The 12,503-nt window shown below is 35.5% G+C and overlaps 1 protein-coding gene across 3 annotated transcripts in view; it reads left to right on the top strand.

Annotated features, from left to right (window-relative positions):
• Positions 1–3,761: 3,761 nt before the first annotated feature.
• Positions 3,762–12,503, top strand: part of LOC129266479 (nephrin-like) — a 39,689-nt gene continuing 30,947 nt past the window's right edge. The window contains exons 1-2 of one of the 3 annotated variants that reach the window (XM_064103434.1): positions 3,762–3,982; positions 7,714–7,833. In XM_064103434.1, coding sequence (XP_063959504.1) covers positions 7,752–7,833 — 82 coding nt within the window. In that variant the 5' untranslated portion in view covers positions 3,762–3,982; positions 7,714–7,751. Of the gene's footprint in view, positions 3,983–7,523; positions 7,587–7,713; positions 7,834–12,503 lie in introns of those variants that run through there. The other 2 variants (XR_010294373.1, XM_064103435.1) reach the window with 2 other exon arrangements.

Genomic DNA, 12,503 nt, shown 5'->3' on the forward strand with positions numbered 1-12,503 from the left:
TAAAATACAACTTCCCAAAATATACTTATTTTTAGTACATATGCATATTTCACTTAAATTTTCTCTTTTATTTAGTCTACACATGAGATAAAATATTATGTAAAATAAAGATCTAATAAGGTTTCACAACATACATGCACCTACATGTACATACCATCATACTTATTTTTTTCTCTTAATTCTAGGAGCAGGTGTGTGATACAATAAAAAACATTTTTTTCCAATTTTCTGAGAAAATGACATTTCAAATCCCAATGACTTTTTACCAGTGATACACACATGTAGGTTAAAAAAATGCTCACATGCATGTATTTCACATATCAAATAACTAAAATTCAAATAACTTTTTTATTCTTTGATGGATTTTCCTCAAACATTCACCAAGGTCCAATATTTTTAATCATTTTTTCTGCTATTTTTTACAATGATTTTCTTTTGTCACGGTGAACTTCCCCTTTAAAAGTCCACCCCCGAAAAAAGTTGATTTAAATAAATAGAGAAAAATAAAAAATGAATAACGCCGAAAACTTCATCAAAATCGGATGTAAAATAAGAAAGTTATGACATTTTAAAGTTTCGCTTATTTTTCACAAAACAGTTCTATGCTCAACTCAGTGATATGCAAATGAGAGAGTCGATGATGTCACTCACTCACTATTTCTTTTGTTTTTTATTGTTTGAATTATACAATATCTCAGTTTTTACGAATTAGACAATTAGGAACCCCTTGTATTGCTGGAACCACAAAATGTTAAAATAATGGAATTGCACGTGTTCAGGTAGGAATGAAACTTTGTTTCACATGACAATGACGAGAAAATCAAAATATTTCATATTTCATATAATAAAATACAAAAGAAATACCAAACAGGATGTGCATATAACTGTTTTGAGAAATTAAGCGAAATTTTAAACTGTTATAACTTTCTTATTTTACATCCGATTTTGATGAAATTTTCAGTGTTATGCTTGTTTGATTTTTCTTTTTCTATTCAAATCAGTTTTTTGTTTAGGGTGACTTGTCCTTTGAAAAATCATCACTGGTAAAGATGACAAGTTCAATGGCCACAAATTTCTATAAGTCTCAAATTAGGATTTTTTCTCCCCCCACCCCATTTTTTTATTGGAGGGGGGGGGGGGGTAGGTAGGGCAGGGTGATGATGGGGTTCACCTAACAATTAGAGTTAAGATTTAACATGGATTTCTTTTTATTTCACAAAATCTTTCAGAACAATGTTTAGATCTATATCATGAGTAATACCCCTTTCATAAACCCAATAAAACCTACATGTATCCTCCAATTAGCCGCCTAAGAGTAGGCCTAATGCGGATAATTCAATAAAAATTGCGTTCACAAACTCCGAAAATTATCCGCATTATTTTTATGAGCGCCCGTCCTGAAAAAGGCGGATAATCGTCATGACAACTGGACACGCCCCCTCCGATGCGTTTGTGTTGGAAAAGGGTGACCTTGTGACCGCACCATGGCAATTATCCGCATTATTTGGAAATACGTTCATAAACTCAAAATATTGTCCCGATGCCGCTATTATGCGGATAATAGCAGCATCAGAATAATGCGGATAACTCTTGTCCTCCTCTGATTTTACGACCAAATTATGCTGCTATTAGCCGCATAATTGGGTTTTATTGGGTTTATGAAAGGGGTATAAGTGTGCCAAATATCTCAGAATAACAATTTAAAAGATATGATTTTCTTGGAAAAAAACCTTGGGCAGTCATTTTCAGATTGAATAAAAAAAATGGTGCCCCATGTCTGCGACTGCGCACCCATTCACTTTGCACACGATTCAGGGATTTAAGGCTGCATTTTGAGGCCGTCACAGATTTTTAAAACAATATTTGTCTATGTATTGCGTGTGTAAATTTTGTGTTCGTTGCGCATCTTCTTTTACTAGTAGAATCGCGCAGATACGCGTCTGCGCAGACAAGGCCGGACTGTGCAGACTTTGGGGAACTTGCCATAGGCATAGAGAGTAAATCTAGATCCAGTTGTTGTGTGTCCGGACTTTAAAGGTCAAGTCCACTCCAACAAAATGTTGATTTGAATCAATAGAGAAAAATCAGACAAGCACAATGCTGAAAATTTCATCAAAATCGGATGTAAAATAAGAAAGTTCTGACATTTCAAAGTTTCGCTTATTTAAAAAAAAATATTTATATGAACGAGCCAGTTACATCCAAATTAGAGAGTCGATGATGTCACTCACTCACTATTTCTTTTGTTTTTTATTGTTTGAATTATACAATATTTCAATTTTCACGAATTTGACGATTAGGACCTCCTTGCCTGAACCACAAAATGTTAGTATAATGGAATTCCACGTATTCAGGGAGGAATGAAACGTCATTTCACATGACAATGACGAGAAAATCAAAATATTTCATAATTCATATAATAAAATACAAAAGAAATAGTGAGTGAGTGATGTCATCAGTTCCCTCATTTGCATACCGGCCGGGATGTGCATACCGGTATAACTCTTTTGTGAAATGAAGCGAAACTTTAAAATGTCATAACTTTCTTATTTTACATCCGATTTTGATGAAATTTTCTGTGTTATGCTTGTTGAATTTTTCTCTTTTTATTCGAATCAAGTTTTTGTTGGGGTGGACTTGTCCTTTAAACAGCTATTGCCTATTTTGGCATTACCGGTACTTCACAAAGTTAACAAGCAAATGCAAAGTCTCATCAATTTTAGAACAAAATGTTATGCAATATCAAAGAGAACAAAATTGAAGAAGATTACAATATTGAATTCATATTTTTTGGACAATCCAATTCCAAACACCAAAGTCATGACAAAGAAAAAGAAGGCTTCAAAACTCCCAACCGTTGCCGCGGGCCAACCCCGGCCCACACCCCAATCCCAGTCCCCCCATCCTACAAAAATCACATTAACGATTCAATAAATTTACCATATTCCAGATGCAATCCAGATGACAAAAGAATACAGATTAGCAGACAGCAATTCGATGGACTTTCGATAGAAAACATTCTTGACTTCCAATATTCTCAGGACCCAAATCTCCCGTAGCGTAGAGCGCGTAGGCCGTATCCGATGCCTGGATGAAGCCACTGATGATGCCCAACTCTACCTTTTGACTTCAAATTGTTCAAATTTTATTATAATTTGGAAAGCAAAAAATTTGGTTACAGGAAATAAAGAACGAGAAACATGAATTCACGCTGTAATGGCTATTCAGAAGTATCCTATGTCTGTTGTTTTGATGTTCATATCGCCGGAGAAATATTGAATATCTTGGTTTAAACGCCACCTTTTCCAGATTCAGTCCACAAATCACAGCAGTACAGCCACGGCCACGCGAATAAGTGTTGCAATCGATCTTGTAATCTGCGCCGCGTCTCCCCGGCCGCCCCGCACTTTCACTGGTCGCGATCGACGAGCTTGAGCGACTTTGCGATGCAGGATGCGAGTGTGTACGAGTTGAAAATGTGATGAGGCGGACCCTAAACTTCGAGGGAAAACTTTTGATTGACAGCTACCTTCTTACCTGAATTTCAGTGCATGTATTTTCTGTATTCAATATAGATGGGTTGAAAACATAGATCTTTTCATAATTTAATAAGCAAAATGTTGATAATCATGGTATTATTACTAAACATTACTTGCATTTTGAATTCAATGGTAAAACATCATTTTTTTTTTTTTTTTGAATTGAATTGAAACATCATTTGACCCAGAAATTTATTTGTAATATTTTGGGACTTTATCTAGATGCATTATGGTTCTGAGATATCCAATATCTTGTCGATTGAGGTAAGATAGAAAGGGACCGCATCCGACAGTTCGCCTGTAGCTAGCTAGGCTAGCTACGTCGCATCGTGAATTCGAGATGACTCCGAAAATCGAGATGATCTAGTAGTAGTCCTGAGTGAAGTTGTGAGAGACAATACACAATAAATAAAGATTGATTCTGAAGAAGAATACTGAAATTGGTAAGTATTGTTAGTTGACATCCATTAGTGTTAAGTTACAAATATAAAACTAAGTAAAAGTTGGTGAAAGCATGAAGAGTTCGGTGAGAAACTATGGATAAGGTCTGGGGCAAGTCGTAATTTTCGGATTGTGTAGTTGTGGTGGCCGGTCGATCACAAAATCGGACAATGCAGTGTGTAATGCAGATGAGTAGAGAAACACCTCATGATTAATATTCCTGTGCATGTTTTATCTTCTGTATGGTGTGTGGATTTATGTAAATGAGAATCTAAATCTACTTTGGTTGACTTTTGGATGGAAATTTAATTATCATGTTCACTTTTAATTTGAGAACTTTCACTTCACTTCAGTTCAATTGTGAATGTGAGTAGGCCTAGCTAGGACTAGGTTGACTTTCAAGTTTCAGTTTCAGATAGAGGACTATGTGATATGATCTGCCAGTTGCACTGTCTTTGTTGAAACAGGGACGTGTCCCTGGTTGAAATGATAAAGGCCTAGTAACAGATTCAATTTTCTGTTAGTAAAATGCTTGAGCAGAAGTGGGTAAAATTAAAGTCCATATAAAAGCTGGCAGACCCGATCAAATAACTCATTTCATTGTGGCAGATGCTTTTACCCATGGACCTACTTGGTCCATGGTCCACCAAAGTTAGCTCCACTGTAGTCATGGTAGGAGCGCATAGAGCTTATCCAATTGCCTATCCTAAGTAAAGTGTAATTGATACCTTCCTAATCCTAATTCCTATTTATTGTGTGATTAGCATCAATGAGCCTAGTTGTATGTAAATACTCTGATCAATAGCTAGTCTTGTTAAGTTGTTGAATAGCATCACAACAAGGAACAATTGAATCTGTTTCAATGCTGAACACAATTTAGATGATCAACAACCAATAAAGGATGATTATGTTCCACTAAATCTTCTTTGTATTCTGTAAGTGAAATGCAATAAAATGAACAAAGAGAAAAGGTAGGCCTAACTTGTTTATGTGCAAAGTGCGTTGTAACTTGAAAGATCAATTACACGATCAGTTTCAATTGTACTAGGAAGTTCCTATTGATTTTAAGAATACCTCAGTCACATTTGCTCTGTAGACAGAGCCTGTGTGGCGAGTTAAAAACAGCTGTTTTAACATTCTTTATAAGAGCTGCATATAGGTGGTTGTGATTGAGGTACAAGTACTGCAGGCTATACATGTAGGCCAATGACTACATGTACTTTAAAGGGGTACCCTGGGCTGAAATTAATCACAACTAAATAAATAAAGTAAAATTACATCCAGAGCAAAAGGCTTGATATGTCATGAAAATTTGGTAATAAATAAAGTTATTGAATTTGTAATTTTAGCAATGTTTTGTGAAAACAGTTAAGGGCCTATTCACGCCATCATAATAGGTGTGTTGATGATAAGATGTCCCCACTTTTTTTTTTAATGCCATGATTGTTTCATATCTGTCTCCCTTGTACATGAAACAAAATAAGTTACAGCAGTGATTAGTATACACAATTAATCAGAGGTCAATTCATTTTTTGTCTCACCTGCGAAGCAGAGTGAGACTATAGGCGCCGCTTTTCCGAATAGTACAACACAAAATGTCTGATTTTGATGAAATTTTCAGTGCTACATGTAGGTTGTCTGGTTTTATTTTTATATCTGTTCCAATCATATTATTTTTAGCCTGGATTACCCACTTTCATTAATACAGGTATGCTTGTGACTTGATAAAAGTAAATCATTTTGATTCTTGAAAAAAATACTGTACACGTTTATACATAAAATGTAGCCTACACTGTACATGTACTTGAAACATGGAGCTATGCTTGAAAGTAAGTTTTTGTTGGTTGACAGTTTTATTCCATATCAAAATAAAGGTATCTACATATAATATGTCTCATCTTGAATAATGTAGGTTTTTTGAAATGGTAAAGAATGTTCTCACCATGTGCTGTATTGAAATACAAGATCAGCCATTGGATTAGAATACCGGAAATTTATTGCAAATTCAGTACATGTATTTTCCACAATGAAATGGTGTAAAGAGTAAAGATTTTCACTCTTTTCGAAGGAGAGTGTATGCAGTAAGACTAGTAACGTACTCATGTCATGCTGGGTCCTTAAGTGGTTTGAGGTCAAAGGTTAAATTACCACAGTGGTCATACTGTGAAGTTACCAAAAAACGCAGTACAGGTGGATGAACTGGATTTGAAGGCTCTCCACTGGACTTGCTGTAACATCCCTTCCAATCCTCTTTCTAAAAGACCATTCACACTCAAAGAAATTTTGATTTTTAAATACTTTAATTTTTAATAAAGTTTCTTTTTTTTTTAAAGTGTAGTTGTGTGAAATGTATTTTTATGAACAAAATTTCCCGGGTTTTGTACATTGTGGTATTTATTGTTTTAGTATCAGATAATATAAGGTATGAGAATTTAGAAATTTATTTTTTAGAGATCAAAGAATGTCAAGAAATTTGCATCACATCTGGGTAGGATTACTGTAGCTATATTGGTAAATTTATGAAAAATCACATTTAGGCTCCAAAATGTGCTATATTCATTAAGTAGTCATCAACTTGAAATAAACTGCCTCCCATTTTGATGAACAATCATCCCAAGTTGATAAAATCCATGTAACTTCATGGTGAATTACTTACTAAATTTTTAATGCAGTTGAAATTTCAATGAAATGAGCAGAGAACATATGATAAAACTGAGAGAAGAGGCCAGCTTTTCCATGCTTCATGTACGCATCTCATTACATGTACATGTAGCTCATACAGTTGTGACAACAGCCATCTTGATTGATAGTTGTAATCTAAACATGTTGTGGAACCCAACCCATCAGAGTTTATACCAATCACATCACACTTGCTTGCTCTCTCCCATAAACACAGCACCCCCATTCATAAACAACAGCTTAAAGGGGGAAATCAGATACATGTTGTAGTACAGGTGTATCTTGAAAAAAATGGCATTGACTGCAAGCTGGCTGAACTACAAACAAGTGGCCTGAGACTGATTTTTCTCCATAAAGTAAAAAGAAAAGTTTATTGTAAAAAAAAAAGATTGTATCATTAAGAGCCAGCATACATGTAGGTCTATACTAATGTATATGTCCCTGAACAGCAAATAGGAGAATGGGAATTAAACACCTTTGCTTGATCTAATAAATTCAAAATTGAACAGTGATCATTTTCTGTATACTTTTCACCATAACACTTACTTTTTTTTCCGACTAACAGTCATGAATTTTAGCCTACTATACCATTAATTTACTAAATAATTATTACATTAAAAAAAAGTTTACTATGATCATATTCATAATGGTACTTTAATTAACGGCTTAGCAAGATAACTAGGGGAACATTTGTTTGAATGAGTTTGATTGCAACATTGTTAATTAAATCCTTTTTGAAATTTGAGCGCTTGCCTTAAAATATTCATCTTCATGGTCAAAATAGCATGCGCCTCAAAAAAAGGAAAAAAAGAAGAACATCAACGAGACTCTGTGAAAGTACATGTACCATTGGCAGTGATCCCTCAGTTTTCATGAAATCATCGCTCATGAATATTCTCCTAGTACTAGCCTAGCACATCCTATATAGTATGAAGCATTTGCAGAGAATCGTTATCAATGGTTTTAGGAAGGATGAACTGTCATACCATTCTTATCTCCATGGTCAGAAGTCATCATCTCTTTCTATTTTCTTTTCTCTATCTCCCTTTCACAGGTTCAAAGTAAAAGAGATAACACAGACATTCTCCCACCATGATTCACATCTCTTCCTGCCCAAGACGCCATCTTGCTTTGCTCGTTGCATTCACTAGTCTGTGTCTTCAAGTCTTTCCAGGTATGTTTCTAGAAGTCCATGGTTCATGTTCTAAAATCGAAATATCTTTAATAATAATATGCATGGGTATCTTTGGAAAGAGAAAGCTTGTCACGTTCAAAACAGTTGTCATGTATCAAAGTAACAGCACCCCTACCCTTTTTTCTTAAATTTCATTTGAGTTTTTTTATCAATGAATAAATCATGCAGTTTTTATGTTCTATTAATGTATTTTCTATTTTGATGATCTTGACATTTTATTCATTTTCAAGTTATTTGCTTGTGTAAAAATGTATTATTTGTTTCACTATAAAAAGCCTTTCCTAGTTGATAATTTTTTCCGGTGATGCTTTGTTTCATGTATGTCTATGATAGTGATATTTTTTTTTGTAATTGTTGATATTTTTTCATTGGGGCATTGATGAAAAACAGAAAAATGCTTAATCTTTGTACTTTTTAAAATATATTCCAGTAGATAAATAAATGAATAACCAAGTATTCATGAATGACTGAGTGACTGAATGAATGGATATATATAAATGAATAAATAAATGAAGAAGTGATTGAATGAATAATCGAAAGATAAATAAATGAATGTACAACTGAATGAATAAAAAAATTAATTTTTTACAATTACTGATCAAAAGCCAATACACAAAACAGGGTTTCCTTGTCTTAATGGAGGAACATGTATCAGCCTACATTTGCATTGCAATTGCAACAACCTATATGCTCTTTCTCTCTCTCTCTCTCTCTATTTCGTACTCATTATTTCTCCATTTCAATGCTTTTCAATAATTCTTAGCTCAGTTTCATAGCACTTGATAGTTTTTCACGTTCCTTTAATTTCCTTCCATTGTGATAAGACACATTGCAATTACCCCTTTTCCAGTAGGCAATCCTGAAGTCAAACCATTTTTTCCAGCGTTTCCATGAAAACCAAGATGGCCGCCTGTTATTTACCCTATAGCCTTGGCCTCAAGGGTATTTTATATTACATTGCTCCACAGTAGGAATTTGACAGCTACAGTCTACCTTGGCAGAAGTGAACTAAATCAAATATAAGCGAGGAGCTTTGAAGCTCCTTGATATAAGGGACCTTCTTGGAACTACATGTAGGCCTACTCCATACCATTGGCTGAAAAGTTTATAGTTATTCAAGGAAATTTGAGCTGGGCAGTATTTTCATATTATCAAAATTATGCGATATTGAAGAAATCTTGAATATTCGATAATAGTTTTAGTATACTAATCTTTTGTGGAAACATGACATGACCTTTTTGTCAATTTTGTGAAATGTTAATCACCATTTACATGTATTGACCACAAATACTGCTCTGTATAAACCAACTCATAACTTTGTAAAAGTTGGTAAACTCTAAAAACGAAGAGCTGATTTATAGCTCCTAAAGAGCGTGTATAGCGACTGCACTTCGGAGTGCTGATTTGTCTAGTTCAAATTCGAACGAGAAAAATCAGCACTCCGAAGTGCAGTCACTATACACTCTCTTTAAGAGATATATTAGCCCTTTGTTTTTTATTACAAGCACTTATATGGAATAAGCCTTCATAATGGATTTATGTTTTTCCAATTTGTCTAATGCCAATTCGTCCAATTGCCAACTCGTCTACTACCATTTGGTCTATCATCAGTTCGCCTACTCACCACATGGTCTACTTTCATTTAGTCTAATGCCATTCCATCTAATAACCAGTTGGTCCAAAAACCATTTAGTCCATATACCATTTGGTCCAATTAAACTAAAGTGTTAATTGTGCAAAATGAATGAAAAGAAAATGGATATTAGACCAACTGGTTATTAGATAAAATGGTAATAGACGAAATGGTGATTAGACAAAGTGATGATTGGACCAAATGGTTATTGTACCAAATGGTTGTTAGACGAAATGTTGATAGACGGAATGGCATGAGACTAAATGAAGGTAGAGCATGTGGTGAGTGGACGAGTTGGCAGTGGACAAATTGGCAATTTACCTTCATAATTTCCCCCTTCCCTACTCTCACAGGAGTGATGTACACATGTCATAATAAACATAAACAATTTCAGACTCTGCAATATATTGTGTTATCGGTGATATTTTGCTGTGATAATCGACTAATACCCCTTTCATACTGCCCTCTTCATTTTTCACCGGCGAACTTCGCCGGCGAACTTCTCCGCCTCGCATTCCTCACTTCACCGGCGAAGAAAAAATGTACCCTTTCGCACTGACATTTCTTCCCCGGCGAAAGTCAACGGGCGATTGCAGATCAAACGAAAGAAAATTGTAAACATTACTTCTTACCTATTACGAAAAGGTATCAAAAAATTAATTACAACATATTTTGGAAGTATTACGATAAAAACCATTAATATCACCTTGTTTTTATATCTTAGCGCATTTTATAGTATGTTAAAAGTGCTTTTTAATAAATATCGTTAGTAAAAAAAAATATGTTCGAGGGAATTTACTTGGCCATAGCATTCAGCTGAGCTTGCAACTATCGCGCGCAGAATCTCGGTACAGGGGACTTCGGGAGAGAAAAAATTGACCTCTGACGTCATTAAAGAGGAGAAGTTCTCCGGTTTGCTTTCATACTGGCCTTTTCACTGGCGAACTTTGCCGGTGAAACAGTTTCGCCGGTGAAGTTCTCCACCTCTAGAGGTGGAGAAGTTCACCGGTGAAGTTCTCCTGTGTACCTTTCATACTGGACACTTTCCCCTTCGCTGGCGAACTTCGCCGGTGGAAAGCGCAATATGAAAGGGGTATAACATTGAAAAGAAATTTCTAACAGCATTACTTATAGGAAAGTAGTCTGAATAAACAGCCTGTATGTAAAGTCCATGATTTGACATCTGCAGAAATTGTAACAAGTTGTAATTTGTGCTAGTCTTATGCCAAGAAGACCCACTAGTTTCAATCAGGGTCTGTGCCTTCAGACTAAACTGATAATGGTGTGTTATTGAAAAATGCGTGATCATTGGGTGGTAAGAAAGTGAACCCCCAAAACATGGATACCTTCATAAACTAAAAAAAAGGGTATGCATTTAACTCATCATCAGACACATTTATTCACGAACCTTTGAAAAATTTAATTTTTGGATATTGTACTTGACTTTAGGATAGCTGCTTGCCAGTGATGTCATAATTTCACAAGCAAAATGAAATATTCTTATAAAATCTTCATGTGATGATGTTTACTCTAAAAGTTAATATTTTTCTGCTTTTATTGAAACCAACTGACAACATCTTTCATTTCCTCCATCTTACCATCATCCACAATGCAATTTGATGCTCCTTAAATCATACAAGAGGGAATGTCTCTAAACTCTATTATGACAAAACCACAATCACTATATCTACTTGTACAAGCCATTATCCTTGACTTTGACTTTCATAATGCCATTCAATCAAATACCTGAAAGCGTGCACTTTAAGACCCCCAATTCTGTCACACAATGGGGTGTTTAACTTTACAAAGATTTTCCATTCAGAGGTGAACCAAAATAGGTGGTTTCAGACCGCCTCGAAGTTCGCCAGTTCCAGGTATTCTCTGATCGGGAAATTTACCCCGATCAGAAAATACCAGGTATTTTGGCGGTCTGAAAGCAAACTACGCGTAATATCCCCGAAAGAAAATACCCGATAAATAGTAGGTACTTGGCGAAATTACGAGAACTTTCGCGGGGATTTTTCCAAGGTCGTGGGTATTTTGGCGGTCTGAAAGCAAATTACGGGAACTTTTAGCCCAGCGTGTCGTTGGGTGCGGCGCCGTGCATGGGTTGCTGCTGGGCTAGTGATTTTGAATTTCGCGCCTTGCTGCTTATCAGACCATACTGCGCATGCTCGTAACTTCAGGAACTTATCCCGAAGGGTATGTTTCAGGGCGGTGTGAATGCAGGAATAATTAATGGGTATTTTTCAGCCTAAAAAAGTTCTCGTAATTTAACGGGGATTCTTGTGATCGAGGCGGTTTGAAACCACCTATTGTCTGCGGGTGTTTGCGCTTGGGATAATTTTTCAGCGTAATTCTGTTGTCAGACTTTTGTTACAATTTCAGTAAATTGGTGCAAAGGTGCGACCTCTGTTAACCCCCGAGGCATTTGGATTTGGTGTTTGATTTCTTGAGTGGAATTTGCAAAATCTTTCCAAATTATCCATGAGGTCAGACTCAGAATTTGGAGAGTGTTCACATGGTTCTTTAACTAAGCCTAAAGTAATATTTTATAATTTTTTTTTAAGGGCAAGTTCCTCAATATTTAGGCAAGAAAGATGGACAGAATTCGTTACCTTTTTTTGATGGGTGTATTTTCATGCCAGAATTGACCATTTTCGGAGAGAGCATCTGCTTGTAGGCCACATGTAAATATGGATGATGTCTATTAAAATTTTGGTTTATTTCCAATTCGTCAAATGCCAATTCGTCCAATTGCCAACTTGTATACTACCAGTTTCGTCTAAAACTTGAGTGTTAATTGTGCAAAATGAATGAAAAGAAAATGGGTATTAGACGAAATGATAATAGACGAAATGGTGATTAGACAAAGTGATGATTCGACCAAATGGTTATTGGACCAAATGTTGATGGATGGAATGGCATCAGACTAAATAAAGGTAGACCATGTGGTGAGTGCACAAGTAGGCAGTGGACGAATTGGCAATTTACTAATATTTTCACATCACGTTCA

This window comes from Lytechinus pictus, chromosome 8 (genome assembly GCF_037042905.1).
Source record: "Lytechinus pictus isolate F3 Inbred chromosome 8, Lp3.0, whole genome shotgun sequence".
NCBI classification, from domain to species: domain Eukaryota; kingdom Metazoa; phylum Echinodermata; class Echinoidea; order Temnopleuroida; family Toxopneustidae; genus Lytechinus; species Lytechinus pictus.